This window comes from Eschscholzia californica, unplaced genomic scaffold (assembly GCF_041429995.1).
Source record: "Eschscholzia californica isolate CP2 unplaced genomic scaffold, dmEscCali1.0.p SCAF_2, whole genome shotgun sequence".
NCBI classification, from domain to species: Eukaryota; Viridiplantae; Streptophyta; class Magnoliopsida; order Ranunculales; family Papaveraceae; genus Eschscholzia; species Eschscholzia californica.
Genome location: NW_028238309.1, coordinates 1,688,118 through 1,715,823, shown reverse-complemented (window position 1 = coordinate 1,715,823; position 27,706 = coordinate 1,688,118). Strand labels below are relative to the sequence as shown.

At 33.2% G+C, this 27,706-nt stretch overlaps 2 protein-coding genes across 4 annotated transcripts; one reads left to right on the top strand and one right to left on the bottom strand.

Annotated features, from left to right (window-relative positions):
* Positions 1-865: 865 nt before the first annotated feature.
* On the bottom strand, positions 866-4,302 carry LOC147555114 (putative serine/threonine-protein kinase WNK9). 2 transcript variants are annotated; one of them, XM_086660989.1, is made up of 8 exons: positions 4,176-4,302; positions 4,051-4,088; positions 3,682-3,909; positions 3,203-3,423; positions 2,847-3,004; positions 2,313-2,757; positions 1,962-2,151; positions 866-1,868 (listed from the first exon to the last, which is right to left on the bottom strand). In XM_086660989.1, exons 1-8 carry the CDS (start codon positions 4,248-4,250, stop codon positions 1,109-1,111), a joined length of 2,115 nt encoding a protein of 704 aa, XP_086517115.1. In that variant the 5' UTR covers positions 4,251-4,302; the 3' UTR covers positions 866-1,108. The 2 variants fall into 2 exon arrangements, with proteins under 2 accessions (XP_086517115.1, XP_086517114.1); XM_086660988.1 differs by having other exon boundaries at positions 866-2,151.
* Positions 4,303-23,221: 18,919 nt separating this feature from the next.
* LOC147555113 (uncharacterized) lies at positions 23,222-27,551 on the top strand. Of its 2 annotated transcripts, none has more exons than XM_086660986.1 (7): positions 23,222-23,663; positions 24,036-24,153; positions 24,474-24,562; positions 24,995-25,041; positions 25,140-25,228; positions 26,224-26,357; positions 26,459-27,551. In XM_086660986.1, the coding sequence occupies exons 1-7, from the start codon at positions 23,550-23,552 to the stop codon at positions 27,125-27,127; spliced, it is 1,260 nt and encodes a 419-aa protein (XP_086517112.1). In that variant the 5' UTR covers positions 23,222-23,549; the 3' UTR covers positions 27,128-27,551. The 2 variants fall into 2 exon arrangements, with proteins under 2 accessions (XP_086517112.1, XP_086517113.1); XM_086660987.1 differs by having other exon boundaries at positions 23,366-23,663; positions 25,149-25,228.
* Positions 27,552-27,706: the final 155 nt, after the last annotated feature.

The following is a 27,706-nucleotide window of genomic DNA, read 5'->3' as shown; positions in this document are numbered from 1 at the left end:
TTGAATTACCTAAAATTACTTGTGATTATATCCTCTTATTTCACTAATAGTTATAGTTAGCTTGTCCTAATCAATTGCTTTCTTAACTAATCCTTATAGTTATTCATTTTCTCGCCTACTTATCAAACTTCTAAATATGCCCGGACATTGCATTTGGCACTCGACGTCTCCTTCCATATTTACGGAGAACTCCACATTTCCAAAATGATTACCATTATTACACAAGAAATGATGCGTGTCTATCGATCTCACATGATTTAGGTCTAGCTCCTAAAATAATATTTTTTTTACATCTAGAAAATAATTTCAAGAAATATTGATGGTGGAATCCATGACTAGTGAAGGGGGTGAACTAGAATGAAGCAATAAGGTGCATGAACCATGATAAAAACACTCTAATTTTTTTTTTTTTGTTGAACTAATAAAAACACTCTAATTAGCTATCAAAAACAATCTCTTATACTAAAAGAAGTTGATTCAATTAGGGCAGACCTTTGTTTCCAACCATGGGTATGTGAAAAAGGCAAGCTTTACAAGTCATAAAGGCTCTGAGAAGGCTTCTCATTGGCCAACCAAGACTGACATACTCAATATTTCAACTTATCACAAGCATATGCAAATCTCTCTCTATCTATCCTTGGACCTTGGATGATCTACAGAATCTTTTACATATACCTATGTAATCTACACACACACACACACACATATATATATATATATATATATATATATAATAAATATAATGGTAGCAATGTACATGGACAACATTTACAGGTCACAAAGGGAGGGCAGCCAGGACTGACATGCCCAATAATTCACTTTATGAACCAATGAGATTGGGTCTGAAATGGATAACAAAACCAAGTGGATATAAACAAACTGAGTTGTTTTTTTTATTTGAAAGTATTTAAGGTAAATGAGTAATGTACATGAAATCATCTCCTCATATACTATAGTATCAAACAAGCTGTAAAAAACTACTACTTCTCTCTTCATAATTACAGAGACCCATCCCTTCCTCTATTTCTCAAAACAGGGAGGGGTTTTAGATAAATAAACAGCTTGTGCAATCTCAAAAAGAATGGATAAAAAGAGGGTTCTTACAGATTCAAACATCAACAGCATCAACCGGAAGCGATGTTGTCCTGTGAAGAGAGTTTGGTAGCAATGTCGTCCTTGAATAAAAATTCTTCGCTGTGAATATGAACTCTGGACTTGATGACTCCTCCCCGGTCGGCTCACAACTTTGAGTCATTTGGGTTTCTGAATTTGGGTTACTAAATCGAGCATTCGAGAAGTTACAAGAATAGTCTTTACCCGACTGAATGCGTTGCAAGAGTCTATTATTCTGTCGTTCGGTTCTGTCTGCGAAATCTCGATCTTCTATTGTGTTTTCCGAGTTTTCAGAATCTGGATGAACACTTGTGGTTTTGGGTTTTCTTCCTAAATGTAGATTTTTAAATTCTCCCAGTTCCATTTGATACTTTGCCTTAAGCCATCTTAGTTCTTGCCTAATTTCGCTGTCATAATCATCCAAGAAAGTACATTCTGAAGGAAGTACTTTAGGGGATTTTTTTCCCACATTTTTAATGTAATTGGCCAAATTGTTCGGACCCTTGTCCTTGGTTGAGGTTGATCGATCTAATCTTCCATGTTCTTCATCAGAATAAGCCTCTCCGGATTCTAGTGAACTTAGTTCCGCTCCTTGATGACCCCAGATTTCTGCACGATGAAGCTCTTCGGAATGGGATGATATATCAGGTGGTCCTTCGGTGACACATTTTTCGGACCCTTCAACTTGATACGTGATCTCTTCGAACCTTCCATGCATTGCCCCACATCCATGTTGGCATTGAAAAACTTGTTGACTGTTACCATCATGATTATTGAATGAGTGATAGTCTATTAGAGAACCAGTAGAAGTACGGGTTGAAGCACAATTGAAACAGAAATTTGGGTACCGCGGGGTTTCTTCTATTCCGGGTCCCATCCTCCACTCGGGTACCAAAGAAGCAATTTCACCATCGATCATATCTGCAATCTTAGTCACATCTTGGTCTGTTATATCAAGTTCTGCTACCATTTCGGTTGCAACACTCAATGCTGTATCCGTTTCAATGTCGAAAGGGAAGTAGATATTTCGGGTTCGACCTGCAGATGGGAATAGCAGCAGTAGATTTATCGATATTTTTCTTGAATCGTGAATATAAATACATATACTATATTGCGAGGGTAGATTATGTACAGACAAAAGCGGAAAAACGGGCGTGCCTCAAAAGTTGGATACAAAAGAGGAAAATTTAGATTCTGACCTTCTTTATCTGCAATTCTGAGCCGTAAAAAGATGCTACCATCTTCTTTCTTCCTTCCTTTAATTGTTATGTCCATATTTGGAGAATGGTCATCTTCATGGTACTTGAAAAGATCAATTCCGTTGTGCTCCGTCTCAAGCGACTGATACCATCCATTCTCAAGTTCAGCATGATTCAAGTCGAACTCATTCGAGTACCCATTGACCAAAGAATTACTACGACTAATTTGGAGTTCTAAAAGAGATTGACTTAGAAAAGGATCCATATCATAATTATTCATATACTCTATAGACCTTAAATCATCACCGGAATCACCAATTTGAAGGAAAGGATCTCTCAATAGCTCACGTGCCGAGAGTCTTCGAGATGCAACTGCCAAACATTTCTCTACGAATTGTCTCACTTCCGGATCTCTTACTTTGTATAAAGCATCTGGTTTTTTCCCCTAAAATGAAACACAAATCTATAAATGAAAGAACTTTGCATAAAATCATTATCAATTCTACCTAGATGATGGGAGTTTTTAGTTCTTACAGAAATAACTTTTTTGTATATCTGAGCAGGATGAGTGCATTCACTATAAGGATATTCAAAGGTGACCATTTCCAGTATGCACATTCCAAAAGAATAGATATCAACAAGTTCATTATATTCTTCTGCATAAATCTCTGGTGCCATGAATTCCGGTGTGCCTGAGAAACCATATACACAAACAAAAATATCAACCATCAACCACCAATCGCATCGATCGTGTCCGAAATTATATGCATAAGAGCAAGCACGAAGATTTTCGTGCCCGAATATACGAAAGGTTGAGTTATGTATATAGTAGTTTGACCTTGTGAATCTGTGATGACATGCAATTAAGGAATTTTGAAGCTTGAACATACCTACACAGTGAGATGAGTGAGATTTTCGAAGAATAGCTGCCAGACCCAGATCTCCAATCTTGACTTCCCCTTGATTCCCATTAATGAATATGTTATCACACTTAAGATCTCTGTGAATAACAGGAGGATCATGGCTATGGAGATAAAGAAGACCTGATAAGATCTGTCTACACCAATGCTTCACTGCCCTAATGTTAACCCTCTTGTGCTTTTCTCTATACCTAGAAATAAAAAACCCAAATCTGATAATCAGAAATCACAAAATCCCACAAACAGAAAATGAAGATCAAAATATCATGAAAATGTGTAAGATCTGGCCCACATGAATGTCTTAATGAGTACACACCAAAAGTTTTAGTTTTTGTAAAAGAACCCCAAAATCTGAAATTTTTCAGAAATCACCATGACCCATATCTTTAGATCAATAGAAAATGGGAACCTAGATAAAAAAAAAAAAGAAACCCTAGATTGATACTTACTGTCTAAGAGTCCCAGAGGTAAACATCTCAGTGACAAAATTGATATTCCTTTTAGTAGTATCAACCCAAGAAGTATAAAACTTCATGATATTTTTATGTTTCAATGTCTTAAGAAGATGGATTTCACAGTAGAGTCTTTCAAGATCTTCAGGACTTTGTAAGAAATCATAAAGCTTGACTTGATTCCAAGCAACTTCGATCCCTTCAAACTCATCAAAGGCTCTGTAACTACAAAACACCAATCACAACAACAACAACAAAAAAAAAATTAGATCAAAGATCCATCCCTAAATGACAAATTAACAAATACCCATTTTCAATTTTGAAAAATCTAAAAAGGGTATCTAAAAAAAAGAAGAAGATTCATACACTGTCTTTGAAGCACCTTTGCCAAGAATCTCATCATACTACACAAAAAACACAAGAAATGAAGAAACCCATGAAAAAAAACAAAGATATAGAATTGAAATTTAGGGGTAGTAAATTTTGCTTACCCTCCCATATCTTCCAGTTGGATCAACTTCAACAAACTCAGAGTAATCTGGTTCAAGTGGATTCAAACCATTCATTATTCCTTTAACTTCCAACAATTGGCTTTTTTTTTCTTCTTCTTTATTCAACACACAAATATATTCAAGATAGAGATATATAGATAGAGAGAAAGAAAGGGTAGATGATGAATTGATGATCAATTAAACTGAAACAAAAAAGAAAGGGTATTGTAGTCTTGGTGTTTCCATCAGAAAGACAAAATAATCCAACTCATATAATAATCAAGCAATGTTAACCTTGTAAAAGATACTAACACTACAGGACCACCCCATCAGTACCCCCACAAACCCTTCTCTCTCTCTCTTGGTGATTGGATTGAGGTAAAATGGGTAGATAGAGAGAGGGAGAGAGTTCAGGTAAGATGATATACGAGGAGGAAGGTAATTTCTAGCCAGGTTCATGGATAAGGAGATGTTTGGATATATAACATGTAAAAAAAAGGTAAACCCGCCTACAAAATAACTAGGGGTTTCAGCTGAAAGCGCCCACTGAATTTGTTATTCCCGCTTTAGAAAAGGGTTTGACTCTCGTTTGACCTCCAACATCCACGGCGCTCTTTTCGAACTGACCAGTCCAAGAACCAAAACAAGGCCTCGGACACGAATAAGGCCGAAAGCCAAAATAAGGCCTCAGATTCAATTCAGTCTGAGAGGTCTCAGATTTTTTTTTGGAGAAACTATGTTTACAAGTTTTAAGGGATTGAAAGCAAGCTATCTTCAAGCTCGAAAGCTCTATGTCTCGATCTTTGTAAGCAAATAAGGGCATCGAACCCTTTGGTGAACCCTTTTGCAGAGCCATGCTTAAAGTCTCAGATTTTCATAAGTAAGCTCTATTCAGGCTCGAAAGCCCTAGTATTTTCTTCTAGAATCTAGGAGTTTATTGTTAATTGATTTTAACGGTGTATAACAAAAAGATTTTGTCGTTATCCGGAGAACAAATATTGAGAGGATGCGAACGATCTTTAAAAAAAGAGAAAAGATGAGAATGTGAGAGAGGAGACGTTGGGGGTGCCATTTATAGAATTATAATTATACGAACACGAACAACAATTTTCGCATGCTCATTAAGTCGGACCGATAGCACAGGTTTGACCTAACTTCGCTTCTAGAATTGAATATTTTCATCCGTACTAAAATTGAACCAGTACTAAAAAATGTCACTATCCTTTTATGGCCTGAAAAATAAACCAATCTAAATTTGATTATTATATCTATTTTAATTATTTGTTAATAGAAGATTTGGATCAGATTTGGACCCCAAAACCAACCTGGTCTTTAAAATGCCAACTGGTTTTATATTTTTCTTTTGTCCAAACTACGATTATTTAGTTTTTGTTTATATATAATTCGACCGATTTGTTCGTTATTGAAAAATTTATCAATAAAAATGTAAATCTTAAGGATTGTCTCTACTGTGTTTGTTCTGACACCTAATACTTCAGTATCCTTCTAAATTTTAATAGACAATCAGATGAAATACTATAACAATATCAATATAATTTTGTTTCTAAATTGTAATCTATAAGTATTAAATAAAGTAATATATTTATTGTGGCTCTTAAGGAAGTTATTGGCATGCTTATGACTCTATAAAAACATTTTCACTGCAGTTATCTTGATTCGTAAGTAGAGCATAGAATAACAATAAAAGCTATACATGTTGAAATTTATTAGTTATATTGAGAGCCAAATTAGCATCAAATTAAAAGTTTGATCTAGCTTTGTTAGTAAAACACTAAAACAAAACAAAATACAACTAAAGAAAAAGAAAATTATTTTGTAAGAAATTTTAGCTAAAATCCTATATCTAATTTTATAAGTGTATCCTATTTATTAGTGTATCCAATACACTAGAGATGAATTCTTATGAATTTAGTGATACTCAACTATGAATAACCATCATTCAACAAAAAAAAAAAAAAACTATGAATAACCATATTTGAAGAGAAACCTATGAGTAACCTCATAGAGTTCAAACTTAGAAAAACATATAGAAATTATAGGTTCTAGGAATTAGGAACATGAAGTAGTATTGTATTGTTGCCTTTTCTCTAGATCTTCAAACTTTTCACAAAACCTAAAGGTTTATTTTTATCTATCAGAAGGTGAAGTTGAATTTCTTAATTAATTATTCTAATAAAGAATGATTTGACGTGATTTGAGTTATCTTCCGTATAAGACCGTACCAACGGTCAAAAAGGAAAACACAAAGTAAAAGAATGTCAAAATCGAGACAAGTACGTCTTATGTACTTAAAGGTTTAAGAAATTAAAACCGCACGATTAAGTGTAAAATCGGATAAAGATAGAGCTAAAACTAGCCCGATATTGTAGGACTATTGTTTTATGTCCTCATGCTTTTGTTACGGTAATATGTAGGATTCAATCATCTCGTGTGCATGTATGTTGATTAGTTGCTAAACGCCACGAGAATGAGACTTTTTTTCGTTGAAAGTACAAGAATGAGACTTGGTAGTGAATAAAATCAACAAAACAACGTCATGTTAGAAGAAAAAATATCAATTGATCAAAGCTATATCTATATCTCCTAGTTTACTTAAAAAAATCTCTAAAATTCTAAACAAAAACTTCTATTGCAGGTCCACAAAAACAGAAACCCTAGACAAAACCAAGCAAAATTCTTCTAGGGCTCCACTAGCTTTGTCAGCTCTATAACTTGGAGAAGACTTTGTAGAACCAAACCATGTGAACCTTTAAATTCTAAATTGACAAATCGTTGGAGATGAGACACACAACTTGCCTAATATCTTCTCACTTTTGTCTATTAAAAATCTAGGATTATTGAATATAACATTTACAACCTTTAAAATGTAAGACATTTAGAACCAGAATCGGTTGGACGCTAAAAAAGTACAATGTTAAAAAATTAGAGCCGAACCATTGACACCGTTTGGTAGCATTCAACCCTAATCCTGGTATTATTGGGGTTTATTTTGGGTGGGTTCCAATTCCAGTCCATAGACATACCCTTATGTGATTTTTCCTAAACCCTAGACATTGGCCGGCTAGAAGGTAATACTAATTATTCACATATATTTCGATACTTGTAAATCTAGATCCATAATCACACTTACATAATTATAAAAATAGCAAGAGAATTTTTATGAATTTATCTCATATTAGAGAAAAATAATGTGGGAAGTCCTGGGAACTAGAAGTTCTAGGAATTAGGAATCATGAAGTACTAATATTGTCTCATAAAAAAAAAAGTACTAATATTGCCTTTTTAGATCTCAAACTTTTTAGGGCAACTCAAGATTAGTTTATAGGGATATCTAAGTTAGTGGAGGAAGGTGATTTGCTTAATTAATTATTCGTGTTAGCATAATAAAGAAAGATTTGATTAGATATGAATTATCTTCCGTATGAGACCGTACGAACGGTCAAAAAGAGAAACAATAAGTAAAAGAATCCAAAAATCGAAGCAGAGTACTTATTAAGTACTTCAAACTTCAAAAATAAGAACCGAAACTTACGACTGAGTGAAAAATATGACGAAAATAGAGCTAGAACCAAACACGTATTGTAGGACCCATATGTTTTCCCATAATGTATGTTCTCATATTTTTTCCTTTGGTTAAACATGTAAGATTCATATTTTGCAACAAAAATGTAAGATTCATATTCATCATGCATTTCTAGTTGTTAAATGAAATTAAAAATGAAATTTTGTAGTTGTACATTTGTTCTTTGCAGGTGATAACTTATAATCATTCTGGTGCTATCTCGCTCCAAACATTGGGTTATATAAGTATATCTAGCATGTATGCCTTTGACAGCCTTTGACAATCAAAACATATGATTCTAATATGCTTAATAACAAAACTGCAAACTTGACCCATCATCACAAAATGATTAAAAAGTTGTGCATAAAATCGACCAAACTTGTGTTTAGAAATTAATCAATTACAGTCTTGTCTAATTCTCCCATCTTACCGAAAAAAAATATATCTCAATTTCTTAAAAATGGGGCCCATACGCGTTTTACAAGGAAAAAAAATTCTATATCAGAATTTTCTGTGTCTTCTTTGCACATAATGTGAGGTTTAAACATGAAACTTGTGTTCATAACTTGCACTCTGAGTTGAACGATCTGGTTGAGTTACTCGAAAATCAGCACGGGTTCGGGGAGAGCCCTCGTCGGTCTATGAACAACCTTACAATTACGTGGTTCAGTGAACTCTTCGGCTAATCTGTATATTGTTTAATATTTTTTTAAACCGAAAAAATATATATTAGAAAATTATTCTCCGAGAAAAGAGTTTCAACCTTTTTTTTAATGTTTATGGGATAATGTTGATTGTGGTTTGATTGTGATTGTGGCGTTGGAGGTTTTATAATGGCGGTAGTTGTGAGGTATAATAATGGTAGTAGTCATGGTTGTGATAGTGGTGGTAGTGGAGCTACAGTGGTAGAGGTTTAGTGATTGGGGTGGTGGAGAAAGTTTAGTAATCGTCGTGGTAGTAGAAGTGTCAACCAAAGTAATTTTTTAAAAATGTACAGTTAAATGGTGGTGGAGATGGTGGTAGAGGTTTGGTAACCGTGGTTGTAGTAGTGGAGGTACAATGTGGAGGTTTAGTAGTTGTGGTGGTGGTAGAAGTCAACTAAAGTAGAAAAAAATACAATTAATAAGGAAAAAATGCTTATGCTTGAGATTGAACATGGGTCGTTTGGACTCCTTAACATGTTTCCTACCATTTGAGCTAATGTTATTTCCTTGTGTTTTTTTATCATTGTTTGTATAAAGATGTAAAAAATCGAGGCCCCTTTGATTATCAATTTTTTGCCTTTCGTGAGGCCCCTTGGCCTGGGGGCCCGAAGCGAGGCTTTGCTCGCTTGCCCCTCAGGGCCGGCCCTGCCTTTGACAGCCTGTGACAATCAAAACATATGATTCTCATATGCTTAATAACAAAACTGCAAACTTGACCCATCATCACAAAATGATTAAAAAGTTGTGCATAAAATCAACCAAACTTGTGTTTAGAAATTAATCAATTAGAGTCTTGTCTAATTCTCCCATCTTTTTTTTTGTTGAAACTAATTCTCCCATCTTACCAAGAAAAAATATATCTCAATTTCTTAAGAAAGTCTTCCGGAATTGTCAAAAACATTGCATGTGGCACACAAAAACAAAAACCCTAGACTAAACCTAACAAAACTCTTCTAGGGCTCCACTTGTTTGTTACCTCTAACTTGGGGCTATAATTTGTAGAAACCACACCATGTGAACCAAAATTGACAAACCCTTGGTGATGAGACATAGAGACACTCACCTGCCTAAATATCTTCTCATGTTTGTATACTTACTACCTTCAAAATCAAAGCCATCTAGGACCAGAACAGTTCGAATTTGATTTTTTTTCAAGTTTAGGATTAGAACCGAACCAGGTAAAACCAGTTTCTGGTCATCCAACCGGGTATAGTTCGAAGAGAAATTCTATTCATCCCTCCATTTTGGCCCCTCCCCCAGCCCTCCGTTGATGTGGCGACATATCACTTAGGATTCGGTAACTAACTACCAGAACCCTAAGGAAACCTTTGGTAAAATGCTACCAGTAAGGGTTCTGGTTCTCGCTCGATATTGTGGGTCTGATTCTCGCTCTACGTTGTGTAGAGAGAAGAATTTTTGTGGCAAGGGTTTTAACCAAATTTGGGGAGGGTGGGTGTAATGTCTCTGTGTGTATAGTGATTAGACATTTTTGGCCCAACGTCCACCACCTCGAAGGGTTAGAAACCAGGAAAAAGGGCAAGTTCTATGGGCACCTCAGAATGACTAACCCCAACTTTTCTTGACTGCTAAAAGTCACTCCCATATGAGACATTAAAAAGAAAAGGACTGTTCTATTCGTAAGGCACGCGTACAATAATCATACACCAGATTCTACGGTATTGGTATTTTAAGGAGTATAAAATTTCCAAAAATATTAAATAAATATGAATTACAAAGAATCATGTCCATAAAAACAAAATCTCTTCCTGTAACTGTTGTAATATTGTGGTATGAATAGTTTTTCGACTGCTATAAAGAGCCGCCACTAAAATAATAAATTGGGCGACAGAAGTTCCATTTTCTTGATTGGGCTACTTGACTTCTTAAACTTAAATGGCTTCACAGGCCCAAAATCAATTAGTAAATTTTGTACCCGCACCAGAGAGAACTAGGAATTGCCATTGGGCCTATATGGGTGCCGCACTGTAAGAGGAAAGGAGGCCTTTAGTATAAGGGAGCGTCTGTAGATGCCTACTAGAACTGTTGTAGGCGCCTCCCATAATTGCTTCAGTGCCTCCCGTGCCCCCTCCCTTCTTCTTCTTTCTCAATCTACTCTCTTAGTTTCTTCTTCAATCATCAAGAATTTTTCCGCAACGATTAAGTTCAAGGAACAAAAATCAACAAGAAATACGATACCCACCCTAGAAGTGTACTCTAAAAGTCCTCTTCAAAACTTTGAAAAAAAACGAACCCTAGAAATCATCTTCAAAACACTGAAAGCATCCAGAATCCTAGAAATCCTCTTCAAACGTAAAAAAAAAAACCCTAATTAAAGAGAGGGAATCAGTCTGAGACCTTGGTTGTGGATTCGGATTGGCGAGTCTGAAGTCCAAAGAACAACCTCGAACTGGACAGTCCGAAAGGGAGACCCCTACCGTTGTCGGGGTTTGACCGTGGTAAAACCCTTCCGGGAGGCACCTACATCAATTTTGGAAGCGCATTAGGCGCTCCCATAATATAAAGATCGATAACATGAGCCTATAAAAATAGCAAGTATTCGTGGGTTATTAGTTATTTTTGGACTTGTTATCAAATAATTTTTAGTATTATTAATGGGGAAGGTTATATGCTTTATTCAATCATTTTTGGGTTCCTAGTCCAAAAATCTACACCTAAACACACATTTAGTCCACCCTAATATTGATATTGGATTTTAAGCCAAAATAATAATTATAATGAATATTTGGTCCAAATTGACCCATCTCTATAGACAAAAACAGATTTCTATCATTTCTATTTAAATATAATACCCATTATAACCTTTTATATAAGGAAAAAACTACTTTTGAAACCAATCCCCAAAATTCTCTTTTTTTTTCTTAGATTTTTTCGATTGATTTCAAACTTACTATATGTTTCTCAATATACATGTTATTAGTATCAATTACGTATATTTCTACAAAAAAACACATTTAGTATAGTTAAAGTATGCCTAGATGTCAAAGTTACAGTGTTTTCTGTGTATTGATTCTTGTTTTGTTTCATAAATAACGTGTTATTTATTGTTAAAGTTTCATACTTAATTTAATTTTTTTATATATGTCATACATACACATTATTTATCAACAATGTTTCTTCCAAAAAAAAAAGGACTAAAATCCTATTTTCTAGAAAGATTTGATCTTAATCCCTTTTAATTTTATTTTGGACCTAAACCCGTGGACCCTTTATTCAATTCAGTAATTTTATGAAAGTTGTAAGGCGCCTCCCAACAGTATGATTGACCCCCTCCACTCCACCCTCTTTGACTTAATAGATTTAGTTTGACTGCATTGGTGAGAGGCGGTCCAAAATCGGTGGACTCATGTCAAATTTTGTAGGTCCACCAAGCTCAACTTCAATGTCTAAATTGAAATGGGTGTAGTCTGGCCAAAATTTGTTAAAATTTGGCTCAAAGTCCAATGAATTCTAAACTAATGTTTCGCCATTGGAATCGGGGGCTTGAGCTTAAATTGTTGTGAAATTTGAGTTGTATGCAGTTGTGTCAGTAGGGTTCAACCACAAAACTAGTTCCAACTCACCGAATTTGAAATTGATAGACTTAAGTCAGATCTGGTAACTAAATCAGTTCGAGTCTGCCGATTTTAAGTCGGAAAAAGGTGAGGGTGTATTTTGAGATGGGAGCTTTTAACTATTTTCTAGATACCGGGGCGCCAATAACATGCACTATCAGGAGAGACACCTTTAAGATATCCTATTATTTTACTATAAGTTATTCCATAAGAGATCGATGATTAAGTTATTTGCAAATTTATTATTACATAATAGAAGTTGCTATAAAATTAATTACTAAATTTAATAAAGAATGTTATATTAAGTGAAAAACTCAAATGATGTATAAGAACATAATTGATATGATTCCTTAAAAAAAAATTAATATGATTATAGGATCAATAATTGAGACCTTAAAATTAACTAAATAACCAATTAATCACCTATTAGAGTCTGGCGTTGAATACACAATCGAGTAAACAGATCTGATTTTGGTTTGATTTTAAATAAACTAACACTCATTTTCACCCCTACCCTAGACGTAATGTTTTGCGTCGTTGCCATTATATTTCATGCACATCTTTTTCTTTTCTTTATGTGCTAACTAGGCAGACCTCCCATTCATTGAAGAATACAATAAATTTATAGCTTATTTGAAAAATATTATGTTGGCAGGAAATGAAACTATTGTCATGAACATATCCCACAAGCCAAAGGATAGGGCTTACCACATAATTTATGTTACCATAAAAATACAAAAAATTGAGTCTCTAGTCATGGTTTGAATTATTGTTTGTTGTACTGTACTAGAATTATCAGAGATTTGACCTTTTCTTTATATCTAAAAATGAAACTATTTTAGGTGCCAAAATAAGACTGACAATTGAATTAAAATTCTTGTGGATTTATATGACAGTACATATAAAAGGAATATAAACTTTTGGGAGGTGGTGGGGGCTAACGTAAGTATGGTAAATGGGGTCCTATTAATAATGTATGTGAAGATGAGGGATGAACTTTTCTTTTGTGATCCATCATTTGAGTGTAGGTCCACATTACATTTTTCGCATACGATTTTCCCGTTGAACTATAATGATCATACTATATATATATGATTGTTTATCTAACATATTGATTCAATTTTTAATTATTCACGAGAATGATAACTGTTATGTTTGTAAAAAGAACTGTATAATTCAGTGTCTTACATAATAATTGTACTTAGTTAGAATAGGTGACTGATGTATTGTGTTTGTTTGGTGTTGTTCTTTAAGACAAATATATTCCTATTAGGTTTTAAACCATACACGAGAGTCTTCCAATGGTGATATTTGAATTACAAAGAATGGTGATGTTTGAATTACAAAGAGGACAACAATCTAAATCTTTCGTGTCCGCAATTTTTACCGTAACACATTCGGATTTTGTATCTCTAGGCTTTGTATATGGACTCATCATAGATATGGGACCTATGACTAGAAAGTGTTGTTCACTCACCTTAATTCGAAGAGTAAAATCTAGTCGTGAAAATCTAATAGACGACTTCTTAGATTTGAGAAAACAAAACATAATCGTTGGATTAAATTTTCAAATACAATAATTATATATGCAAACCGTTAAATGCAATGATTTTGTATTTAAATAAGAAATCAATTTTCATGGTTTCAAAGTAAAAACCAAAAAATAAAGAAGAAATGAAAGAAAATATTTTGGTGGTGGTTGTGTCATGTTGACTTCAAAGTACTCTTTTGTGGTATGGTCATTGGGATCTATCGTTTGGGCCCTCTCATAACACCAAAAGTTAATCATCCTTTTTTTTATAACGTTAACCAAACACATCAACTTTCACTTTTCTTTCCCTTATTTAAAATTAAAAATAACACTTCTATGTATATTTATTCAAACAACATCAAAGAAAACATTATTATAAAATTAAAAGGAAAGAACCTTCCTAATTAAGTTGTGTTTGGGTTACTGGGTATGTCCACCACCTCTTACTTATGTGTCGTGTGGTCCTGGGGCAAAGGGAACAAAGCGTCGCTTCGGACCACCGACTTTTAGGGAGCACCAAGACATTAATTTCTTTAAGGAATATTAAGAAGTCCAACCCTCTAAGAAAATTATAAGGGCTCTATTTAACAAATGTTAAGTAAAAATGGTCACCAATTTGATGATCTTTAAATAAATAGTGAGCCCAACAGTTTGTTTGACTTATGAAACAAAAATGCTTTTTAAATATCCAAATCATGAAATCTCAATATCCTTTCATTTCTTCAAGCCAAAGTGTCAAACCAGACGGTTTATTCAATTTCTATAAACAAAGTCTATTGTTGTTTTGTTGTAAGTTGTTCAGCTTCAGAAGTACAAAGAAATATTTCGTTTTCTGTTTGAGTTAAAAAAGTTACCCAAGATGATGGTGATTTGAGTGATTCATGTTGCATTGAAACCTTTTTCAAGCATAATGAGTCATGATGACATAGACGGACTAGACTTATTTTCTGAACTGAAAGTGTTGGAGCGTCTTTTACCAAATGAGATCAAAAGACCAATTGAAGTGCTAGATTTTTTGAAAGATATCAAAGGTTGTTACCCGAACACATGCGTTTCTTATAGAATTATGTTAACGTTACCAGTTATTGTTGCCTCTACAGAACGAAGTTTTCTAAGTTGAAGTTGATTAAGTCTTATATTCGATCTACTATGTCGCAAGAACAGTTAAACGGGTTAGCTATATTATCTATTGAGAAGGAAATGACTGTCAGTCTTGATTATTCGACGATTATTAATGACTTTGCATCGAAAAATTTAAGAAAACAAAATTTGAGTGATTGTAATTATCAAAAAAACTATTTTCTTATATTAATATGATGAAAATATTTTGTAGTACTTACGGTTTTCATGTAATACATTTATACGTTTTACAATTTGATAGAAAAGCTCACATTTTCAGACCTCGCTTCGGACCACAAAAAGTCATGACCGGCCCTGGTGTCTGGACACCACTCTGTGACACAGAATTCTCAGCTTCGATTATGTAGAAGTATAAACCTATCCATGATCATTGGACTTAAATATAAATATAAATAAAATTGACATAGATGGATTGGGCTTTAAGCCCCCCTTAAGGTGGCCTTTAGGGCTCAATCAATTAAGCAGTAATAATATCAATTTAATTTATGAATCTTGATATATCTTTATATCATCTTTTCATAATGTACTCTGATGATTCTTGTAGTCGTGTTCCAAAAAAAAAAAATATTATTTGAGTACTACCCAAAAATAATGGATTTGACCACTTTGATGAATACGGTAAATTGTTTATAATCAAAATATGGATTTTACTTTTAAATGTGTTGAACGAATTTATAGTAAGTTTTTTTATGTCAATTTGTACAATAATAATTGACAATTTGCATCAGTACTTTTGCTCTAAATCTATTAGGATGTGAAAGTGTTGATCGGATTTCTTTTCCGACATATCTTTTCGGGCCCTCTCTTAATTTTCTCTTTTGGTAATTAGCTAATAAATAGTAATCATATTGTCCTAGAGATTCGCATTTTGTTATTTTTGGTGCAGCAATTGATTATTAGTGTACTCACAAGAGCAAATCCAAATGCAAAACGACATTTGAAATTAGGTGTATGACCTTTTCATTACTTTAAAACTCTCTGTGAAACTAGGAAGATGAAATCAAAAATAATTTATGGTGTGTTTGGTTGCAGGATTCCTAAGTAGGATTCCTATCAAGAGTGGGATTTGGTAGGAATCATGAATCCTTGGTGTGTTTGGCTACCAAGAATCCTAGGACTCTTGAATCCTAAGGATTCCTAATTCCAAAATTTGTATTGGACCAAAATCCCACCCTACCCCCTAGGATTTGCTAGGATTTTGGATTAATGAACCTAAATTTCAAACTTAAAATCAACAAAAAAATATTTCCTTCTACAAACTCATTATTATTTTTTCAAAATCATTATTTTTTTCAAAAATCATATTTTTTCTAAAGACGTTTAAAAATAGTCAAATAATAATAAATCATAGGATTCTTAGTTGCCAAACAAGCCAAAAAATATTACTTGGATTCATGAATCCGTGGAATCATGAATCCCAAGGACTCATGAATCCGCGGATTCATGATTCCGCCATCCAAACACACCATTAATGTATTTAGTCTCATCACTCTCATGAGTCAAGGTCAAGCACTTTTTTCCTATGGATTTTGGTGGTTGGAAATGTTTGAAGAAGACGAAATCACTCACTTACTTGATCTTAGTTACTCTGAAAATAAGTTCATTGTTTCTTTTGTACATGACAATCAAAACAAAACAAAAAACACCCATACGTGTATAGTCCCAATCACTTCCTTAGGTTTCACACGTTTATTTTCTTAATTATATTGTTAATTACTAGTATAATTAAAAAATCTTTTATATAAATATATATAGTATATATTAGACGTCAGTCTATGACCGACTCAGATCTCAGTTGTCTATGTTACAGTTGACTCCCGATCTAAACGAATGATTTTCTACTATTTTATTTTGAATACTCTGACCAGTTGATAATTAAAATGTAAAAGTACATCAATAGGGTGGATTATTAGTTCAAATTAAGATTAAACGAGGACTCTAACAAATAAGTTTGTTGGTTATTTATAATGTATATATTGAGTGAAACAAATCATTTATCCTACTATCACTCGTAAACTTTGGAGCCGGATAATGAGATACATGAGTAATTTACGTAACGTGTCGAGAGACGAAGATCCGTTGATCAACAAAAGTTCAAGATGTTTGAGGATATTTCAAGATATGTGAAGATTCGAAAATTTTAATTTCATATATTTAGAATATTTCTTGTAACATAGGTAATATTATTATTAGATAGATATTATTTATTTTCATATATCAGCTAGGAAACGTAGGAAACTAAACCCTAATTTCACTCTATAAATATGAGTGGGGTCTTAAAATTTATTCACTCCGTTATATCTTATCAATGTAACAAATCAAACTCGCAAATGTAGTGATTATTAATAAATTTGTTTTCCCATGAATGTATCGACCGAACCACATCAATCAAATTAACTATTTTAGTTTATCTATCCGATTGCTACATAATCGTAACATGACTAGATCATAGTGATATGCATCTACCGTTGGCTTCTTTCATACTCTTACCCAATTACCCTTTAAGTTGAAATCACAAACAACAAAAATGTAAAAAAAGAAGAAGAAAAAAAAGTAAAGGGGTGTTTCTAAAACGACTGTTAGGTGAAGCATCTTACTTTCTTTTTAAATTTGTCACAATTATTTGACTCATGGTTGATGGCCGTTGTAACTTAGTCCTAGCTAATAAAATATTTCAAGAACTGAATATTTTCAGCTATGAAATATTAAATATGAAAATTGAGGTCTTCTAAGATATTTCAATTTTGAATTTAATATAGGTAGTACCATAATTACAACTGCTTCTAATGCAAAAGAGGATGAGAAAAATGAAAAGATAAAGGGAAACCATTGACTTTACTTTTATTTCATGGTCATCTAAGATAGTGGGTTATTTTAATTTCATATTTATCATAATGTCTACTTTTAAACATGCATTAAAGAAACGGACATTAAGCTTTTTGGCTATATATAATCAACCGATTTATCATGTTAATTTTGACCAACTTAACTCAATTTGAATTAGTCTTCAAATGGTTTTTGACATGTACATTTACAAAAACTATTTAAATTAAACATGTCAAGTAATGGTTGTCTACGTATTTTTACTGTAATGTGATAGTCTTACATCGTTCAAGAGAGTGTTTGGAGGCAACACTGCAGGTGTAACTCAAGCTTGGTAACTGACAAAGTTTTATGAGTAGACTTGTTAAACTTTCGAACTTAATTTGTATCCATAGGTTTCGGCATGGGGTGTCAAAAACAACGACGAAAGCAGAGACAATATCATTAACGACTAAGACTTGAAATACAGATGAGGTTTATACATGTAACATGCACCTAAATGACATGATAAAATATTTGACATATTCTTTTGAGGATAATATATTGCATGGGCTGACTTTATCCATGAATTGCATGTCTTCTTTTCAAACATTCATCTAAACCAAAAGAATATTATACTCTAAATATATAAACTATTGACTATATAGATAAAAAATAATAGTAAAGAAAAGAAAAGTGACATCCACTTATCACATGCAGATTTGGACAGTATGAGAAAAGAGAGGGATTGCATAAGATATGATGCAAGCAATATATTTGAATTTGAATGAATAATGATGGTATAGTTTATGGTTTATTGGTTGGACTTCTAATATGTCTGCAAATGTGGGGTGTGGGGTGTGATGTGCAGGAGTGGGGTGTAAAAAAAAAATGATGATCTAAACCTGAAAATTCTCATGAAAACAGTTTCAAATTTTGAATTCTACAAAAAGAAAATTAGGGTTAGGTTAAATGAGTTAAAATCATAGTATTAGGAAGAAAAGAAGAAGAAAGGGAGAAAAATGGATTTGTGGGCACACCACAATTATTATAAAATGAACCCCAATCTAAGATGACACATGGGAGGAGTTAGAGAGAATTAAGAGAAGAATCAATTACTTTTTGAATAGAGACAAACAAAAACAAGTATTACACTAAACACCATTTTTCAAATACTATTTTACTAACTTCAAATAAAAGTTTTTTGTTGTATGCTTTGGGAAGTTGAACCATTTCAGCCCTAAATACGGCTAAATGTAACCTTGTTTAGTTGTTCTTGTTTTACAAACCCTCTTTTTCTAGTTAAATGATGACAACCCACTTTTCATTTCTTTATTATAATTGACTTAGACAACTTGGAGTGTTTATTTTTCTAATCTTTTTGTGTAGATAAATGAACGTTTTGACATCCCACGGTTAAAAGCATTGGAGTCGAATTAAAGAAGTGAACGTTTCAGCTTCTGAATCAAAACTCACTAATAAACTAGTTTAAAGACAAGTTATGTACTAACTTTATATTACTGTATTTTTTTAAGAGACTTTTGACTTTGAGTCGTATGGATGTTTAGAAATTCGAAGACGGTCGGCGAAACACAGGGACATGAGAAGTTTTTTATGTGTTTCTATAGCAAATATGATTGAAAGCTACAAAAAAAAAAACAAGGAGATAGACGGTTTATCACAAAGAGTGTGAGCCTATGCAGTAGTCCTTTATGTCTAGAGGAATTAATGCTTCGAGCTAAGGTTGTAGATATCTCAAACTAAACTTGAACTCGCGGCCTAGAACATACAAGTGAAAACGTCTGATCAAAATTTGTCACACACATTCTATATGAGTGTGTAAACTATTACTCCAATATAGAATGACATGATATGACTCCCATTAAGTTTTTTTTTTTGTTTTGAAAGAGGACTCCCATCAAGTTGACTTTTTTTTTAATGTCGGATAATTATTTAAGAAGGTAGAACCTTATAATATTAATGAAGTCTCAAATTCATAGTACATGGTGACATTTTCTAATGGGGTACTTAAATGTGAGAGAGAATTAGGGGGTCTCCGCCGTAACAATGACGGAATTGGAATTTTCTTGGAAACAATATCCAACTCTGGTTTGGTCTTATAGATGCTGATGACCATCAATTAACAACACAAGATTTATTGATGGTTCGCATCTCTAGGATATATTGTTTTAATATGCCACTGATGACATTTCCTAATAGTTGTTAGGAATTTTGTTGATTTTAATTCTTATCAAGCTTATATATTGTATTTATGAAAAAACAAATGTCTAGATTACGTATGTTTAACCGAGTAGTCTGACTAGTATTAAATATCGTTGTTACTAAATTCATAATGAACGAAAATAACAGTAGTTATTGGCTAACCAGTTAAGACGAGTATGTGATGGAGACCATCAAGATGGGCCTCACGACCGAACTAGTTAGAGGGCCTCATGGCCGAGCCCATTAGGGTTAGAGTTTAGGAGTTTCCATGTTTTAGTATTTCCTACTAAGTCTAGGTTTAGAAGTTTCTATGTTTGAGTATCTTTGATATTTAGGAATCCTAATTTGAGTCTATCTAGAAGTTTCTAAGTTCCTATAAAAGGAAGTCAGGTATGTCCTTGTTATTCAGATCAGAGAATATTATGAATCAAGTTTATTGTTAATCAAGTTTATCGTTTTGTTCTTTACTTTATCAGTTTATTTACGTATTTTATCAGTTTATTTACGTATTTTATCATTGTTATAATGGTGGATTTCATTACTTTTACGCTTCCGCAACAATCTACATCAGCTGGTATTCAGAGCTTTAAGAATCTGGGAACAGATAATTTTTTTTTAAATACTTCTCATCTTGAATGTTGGAATAATCTTCCGCGTTTAGGTTGGGATCCTTTAAGAGATGCACAACAACTCTATGTTGATCGAAAAGATCAAAACAAAATTAATGTCGATTCCAAAATTCCTATGTTTGATTATCAATATCATATAGATTTTTGGATTCAACAGATGGAAGATTGGTTTATAAACCAAGAAGTCCATGACGAAGATAAGGTTTTTGTCATTGAACAACACTTGTCCAAAAGAGTCTATGAAAAATTCAACGAGATGCAATGGAGACTCATTGATCAAGGAAAAAAATTCGTCGACGATTGGACTACATTGAAAAGCATCTTTAGGTATGTTTTTCTTCCTTTAGATGAATATTTTTCATATGTGGAGACAAAGATGGAATCCAGTAGACAGTTCTCGAATGTTACTTCGGTCACCGTGTTCGATGGTATTAAAGAAGTTCTTGACAAAAATAATAAAATTTTCTCAATGACGGAGGAACAAGAAGAACAAAGTGAATTATCCTCTTTTAGCTTAAAAAGGTCAGTTCATTCTAGTTTAGATTTGATTAAGTCATATTCGAGTTTGGTTTATAAGCAACACGAAGATGAACGTGGGAAGATCGTTCAAGTGAAGAAATTCAAGGTTGATTTTGCCATACAATATTATGTGGTGTTTGTGGTCTTCTTCATCAAATTAAAAGATGACGGGAGATGTTGCAATTTGTTGGAAGTTTCTTTCCTACATTTATTTTTGCAAGATTCTTTGCACTATGAGATTGAAGCTAGTGATTTCGTTCAAGTGGGTGTCCTTCGACCCCAATGCACCGTTCGCTCGGAGTGGGAATTAAGGATTGCATTGTTGAGTCTCACTTGAGGGCAAGTTCGTTCTCGGTCGGGGAGTATGATGGAGACCATCAAGATGGGCCTCACGACCGAACTAGTTAGAGGGCCTCATGGCCGAGCCCATTAGGGTTAGAGTTTAGGAGTTTCCATGTTTTAGTATTTCCTACTAAGTCTAGGTTTAGAAGTTTCTATGTTTGAGTATCTTTGATATTTAGGAATCCTAATTTGAGTCTATCTAGAAGTTTCTAAGTTCCTATAAAAGGAAGTCAGGTATGTCCTTGTTATTCAGATCAGAGAATATTATGAATCAAGTTTATTGTTAATCAAGTTTATCGTTTTGTTCTTTACTTTATCAGTTTATTTACGTATTTTATCAGTTTATTTACGTATTTTATCATTGTTATAATGGTGGATTTCATTACTTTTACGCTTCCGCAACAATCTACATCAGTATGTGTTTGGAAATGAATGCATGCCTTATTTCAGATTCTCTTCTCCATTATCATTTTTCTAAACTAGAAGTCGATTTTTCACCTGTTAATATCTATCAAAATCTTTTCCACCTTTTCTTTTCTCTCCTTTCAACTCACTCAGTATGATAAGTATAAATTGATTGAGTTCTATTTCTATACTAGCAAGACTAAAATTCAAATATTTCATCAAAAAAAAATACTAAAATTCGAACATTCCTGCTTTACAAATATTGCATCTATATAACGAAAATTTTGATCGGTAATTATAGAACTTTATAATTTGGCACCAAAAAAAGCAACTATAACTTTCAAACAATTACACCAAGTTTAGTATAAACAACCCACAAATAACTCCTTTAACTAAGATTTATGTGGGCTAATAGATCTAGTATATATATATATAAGGAAAAAGTGGTTCTGGATTAGTACCAATAATTTCACTCCCACTATTAAAACACGTAAAAATGGAACCAGAATAAAAGGTTCTTGTTTTGGATACCGGTAATTAGGAGTAATTGGGTACCCATTCACATAATCCAATGACACTCGTCTCCGGACCTCCGGTAACCCCCATCATTCTCTTTCTCTTTCTCTCTCTCATTCTTTCTTTCTTTTACACACAAAATAATTTTAAATACTAATATTTATTCTCTTGACAAAACAATAAAAATTAAAATTCAAAAAAACGAAAACCAAAGCTCAACTACGGTTATATTCCTCTGTCTATTAGAATATACTATATGAATTGACAAGTTCTATAAGGTACACTCATTACTATACTAAGTACCTTACAATAATCTCTATATCAACCGCTGGATCGTGCGACAGTGCCTTTGTTTACACAATCGAACCATTTAAATAAGATTCACATAAACATCAATTGAATGACATTGATTGATTCACAAAAACATCAAATTTAAGAGATCGTATATCTTGTACACTTACACTCATAGTCTTGTTCCAACTGTAGTTCATCCACTCGAAAATCTGTAGTCATAAAATTGTTAGATAATTCATACAATTGAATGAGTTAGATTGTGGTCCACATAAACTTCAAACCCATTACTGTACCGTGTCATATATTTTGGACAACTGCACCTACGATTTTTGCTCAGACGACAATATACTCGCTAGAAATTTAGAAATTACAACATCGACGTCCAAATTCCATATCCTGAAAATGTGAAAAAAATAATGTGTCTTTAGTAGATAGTTACCATGTATCCAAACAAATTTGTTGTGTATAATGGTGGATGGATTATACTCTCTAATTTTGAGACATAACAACAACATATCAAAAAGTCATTAAAAGACTTATGTAATTGAGATAATTACGCAAATGCCACTAGATATGGACAAGGAACAAACTTTGACTTATGAGAATTCTCAATTTAATGTAACGATCGAAATGGAAAGAAGAATATCATGAGAGAAACAAATCCGGTAATTATATACAAAAATAGAAGGGTAATTTGGGTAATATAATTATGTAGGTGGACCCATCGTCTGTATAGCCGACGTTTGTCCAGCTACAACTACTATCATTTTCTGCCGTCATTATTTCGACGTTGACGGTAACGGATTTTATCAGACCAGTCGCTGACGTGGCGTTAATTATTGTGTTGGATGAGTGTCGAATTTAACGGACGTTAATCTCCGTTTTGTTGTTTGTTATAAATAAAGAGATTTCCCACTCTCTCATTCTTTCAAGTTCAAACTACCTACTCACACTTTCTTTGCTACTCACTTTCTCTCACTAGAATTTTGACTTTCTCTCTCTACTGTCTGTGTTTTCTGGAGAGAAGTTTTTAAATGGTTGAGTGAAGAACAAGTTAGAGATATATTAGTATTTTGTTGAGAAATTTGATTTTGATTAACTTGTAGTTGTCGGAATGGGAAAGAAAGATCAGAATCAGAATCAGAATCAGATTGAGAGTAAAGATAAAGAAAGAGTTGAAGCTGTTCTTAAACTTCTCAGAAAACAAGCTCCATTATCTGTCAAACAGGTAAGAACTTCATCTAACTAGCTAGGTATTTCAAGTTTCCGATACATAAAGAAGATTGTTGATGTTGAAGTTATTATTGACTTTGATTTTGAAAATTTGAAGGAATTCTTGCTTGATCTACTTGTTCTTTGAAGATTTGTTTGATTTTCTGTCTATTTTGATGATTCTCTGGTTCTGATAATCTGATTATTTCATCAATCGATTTCATGAATAACTTCTCTGTTTTTTAAGTTGAAACGAATTTCATCGTTTAGCTTTTCATCAGATTAAGAATTTCATCATTCTATTTTGATTCTGTTCAAATCAGATGCAAATTACAAGTATCTCGTTTAGGTTTTGACAAAACTCTGATATCTGATTTATATAATGCAGGAGAAATTTTGTAATTCTGCTTGTATTAAACGATTTCTCACATCAAAAGGAGATAACGTAAAGAAAGCAGCTAAACATTTGAGAGCTTGTCTTTCATGGCGAGATAGCATCGGAACTGGTACTACAAAATTTTCTTCTTCTTCATCTTCGTTTTTCTCTTTTAGACTATCTCCTAGGAATCTTACTTTACTTTTTCTAGATAACTACATAAATTTAATTCTCTGCCTCATCTTCATTTTCTCCTTTTTGATCTTTTGAGATCATAACTTTATCTCCTTAGAAACCGTTAAAGTAATTATGTTCAAAACTATTCAAACTAAGATAGATGATGATAGATCTACAGTAAATTAGAGTAAAATTTCTCTCTCTAACTATTAAATTTTTCACTCAAAAGTTAAAAAATCTCTGTTTCTTTTCTTTTCTTTGAAAAAAAAACAGAGCAGTTAATAGCAGATGAGTTCTCTGCTGAAATCTCAGATGGTGTCGCATTTGTTTCTGGCCATGACGATGAGTCTCGACCTGTTATGGTAACTTCATTTCCTCATTTCTTTTCAGTAAAGGAAGTAACCTATTTGTTTTTCTCTGTTCAAGTCAGATCTGAAATCTGACTAGAGGTCTAAATACTCTGTTATATCTGATGGGTATGAATAACTTACTGTGTTTGTTAGCATGTTCTTTTCATCCATCTGAGTAAGGCTATTCAGATGAAGGAGTCAGACAGAGTCTTTTCCTGAAAATTTCTTTATCTATATCTCATTTTGTTTTCAAAATGTTTGACATTGTCTGACTCGTCTAATGATTGGTTTAGGCTGATTTACAGTCCATTCGAGTGGGACAATTTAGATTCAAGACAGTCATGGAAGTCAGTTTGAGACGTTTAGAAAATAATAGTATAATCTTAACAAGCACACCAAACATTCCTAATTTATACCTAATTTTTTTTTTTCCTCCTGTTTTAGGTTTTTCGAATTAAACAAGATTATCAGAAGTTTCATTCCCAAAAACTGTAAGTGAGAAAAGAACTACCTTCTTGTTCTTGTTTTTTTTTTCATTATTCTTTCTATCTGTTTCCAAAATTTGACTAAAATTTTGGTTTCTTTTTAGGTACATAAGGTTGATGGTATTCACACTTGAAGTTGCCATTGCTTCTATGCCTAAAGATGTGGAACAATATGTCCTTCTCTTTGATGCCAGTAAGTTTTCTGACTTTATTACCCTTTGAATATTATCAAACTTTTAAATTTACAAGGGTAATATAGTAATCTTCTTAAGTTGCCTTTTTTCTTCAAAGACTTATTCTTCTTCCCTCTGTTTTTAAACCACGCCTGCAACTTTTGTATTCTACTTGGTAATTAATAGTAAGAATAATAATAATCGATTCTGCAAATTGACAGTCTGAAATTCTCAACGTGATTCTCTCTGACTTTTTTAGTTATTGTTTACTCACGCCTAATCATCTTCATTAATGAAGTATCAAGACAATGAGAACATCTCCTACCTAATTCCTCTCTCTCTTTACATGTTTGATATTTCGGCGCACGTTAGACAGAAAAAAGTAGAGTAAATTCTTCGTTGGGTAGATAGAAGTTGTCTATAACTTGTTTCTTTTGAGATTAAATTGACTAACAAGACTATAATACCCCTGATTTGTGCTCAAATTTAGTGTTTAAGTTTAGTGATTAAGTTGTCTAGCTTTTTAATTACTTCTGCCACAACTCATGCCTAATCATCCTTAATTTGTAGGTCTGAAATTCTCACTGTGGATGAACTTGTTATACTTTTGAGACTACATTACTAATAAGACAATAATACCCTTGATTAGTGTTAGTGCTTGGTGATTAGTGAGTAATTAGTGGGTAAAAAAGATAGTATCATTCATATACTTTTGTGATCTTCAAGAAATGATCATCATTATCGTCATTTCTAATTTTTAATTGGAACCTGGACTTTTTCATATAAATTAAAGATCAGTAGTTCAGTACCAATTGATTTTCTTTTTCAGAACTTTAATAAGTTTCTTCTAGGTTTTTAGTACTACTACTCTTTTGATATCACAAAGAAAGAAAGAGAAACAAAAAGATAGCTCTTAACTCATTAAACTGATTCACTTTTATTATATAAAGAAACTGATAAAATACCACCAGTCTTAATTTTGTTATTTGTTTGCTTATTTATTGAAAACAAACAGGCTTTTTCAGATCTGCTTCAGCTTTTATGAATTTATTGATGGCAAGCTTGAAGACAATATCTGAATATTATCCTGGACGACTTCATAAAGCTTTTGTCATTGACCCTCCTTCACTCTTCTCTTATCTCTGGAAGGTATTCAAACAAACCCTAACTTTATGATCTAGTGCTTGTCGGAGTACTAAAGTTTATCTTGTAACGAGAGTTAAAAACCGTTGATTTTCTTATCTTATCAGGGAGTTCGTCCATTTCTTGAGTTATCCAACATCACGATGGTGGTTTCATCTTTAGATTATGAAGAGTCATTAGAGTACGATGATTTTTCAGCTTACCCACGAGCTTCATCCCTCCGATTTGACCCGTCATCAATTCCATCATCGGCTAAAGTTGGTCCATCAGCCTCATCAAGATTTGCTTTCACAGTTAACCATAATATTGACTCACTAAAACCCTGGTACCTAAGTTTGACTGACACGTCAGCTTCAAAAGTGGGTCCCTCTCTGATGGGGTCAGCTCTAATTTCACCTCTCAATGCTCGTTCATACTCATTTGCTTCACCTGGTGCTAGAACTCCACGTGGAAGTATTCCGTACCGAGGTGGACCTCCACGTAAGCAATCGTTTTTCCCTCTCACTCCTCTTCCGCAAAAAACCAGTAACCTAAACCATTTAAAAACACCAAAACCATCATTTCTTCAATCTCCAGCCATGTTTTTCAAGAGAGAATGCCAAGTCAGCAAGACAGAGAAATCAAGAGAGTCGTTTCTTCCGTTTTTGAGATTTTATAGAAGACCATATGATGAGTTGTCTTACAGGTCAAAGATGAAACCACCATTAGGTGGACTTATCTCAATCATATCTCCTCATCTTAGGCGTCGACACGTGTCTCAATCTCAACGGTTCTAAGGAATCAAAACAATTATACTCACAAGTTAGTATATATAAATAACATTTCCTTCTTGTTACACCCAATGGTGATTGTTTTCTACCAAGAAAGGAAGAGAAGAAAAGGAAACGTAGTGACGGGGATGTGAAATGGTGTGCATATTTGTCCAATTTTGGGTTTCGGGAGAGGAGAAAAAAGAAAATCTTTGGGAAAAGAGGTAACGTGGTCGAAACGATGAATATTTGGGAATACAATCAAAAGTTATAAAAGAGAAAAAAGGAGTTATTATGTGTGGTTGGTTAAAATAATTTATGTGAAGATTTGGATTTATTAATGTTGTTTGACTTGTTGTTATTAATCTTTTCTTGTTGTTATTAATCTTTTGTTATAAGTTGTTGGTCTGAGATTATTAATAAGTAATGAATTGTTTTGAAATGTCATAAATTTTGATGAGGAACTAACAAATGTCAATTTTTCTTATCATGTAAATTTATCATGTAAATTTACCATGTAAATTTACCACGCCTTATTATTAAGCGTATAGTTATATAATACGCTTATATACGTTTGTATGAGCTGTATGGTGTTCGACTAAGACG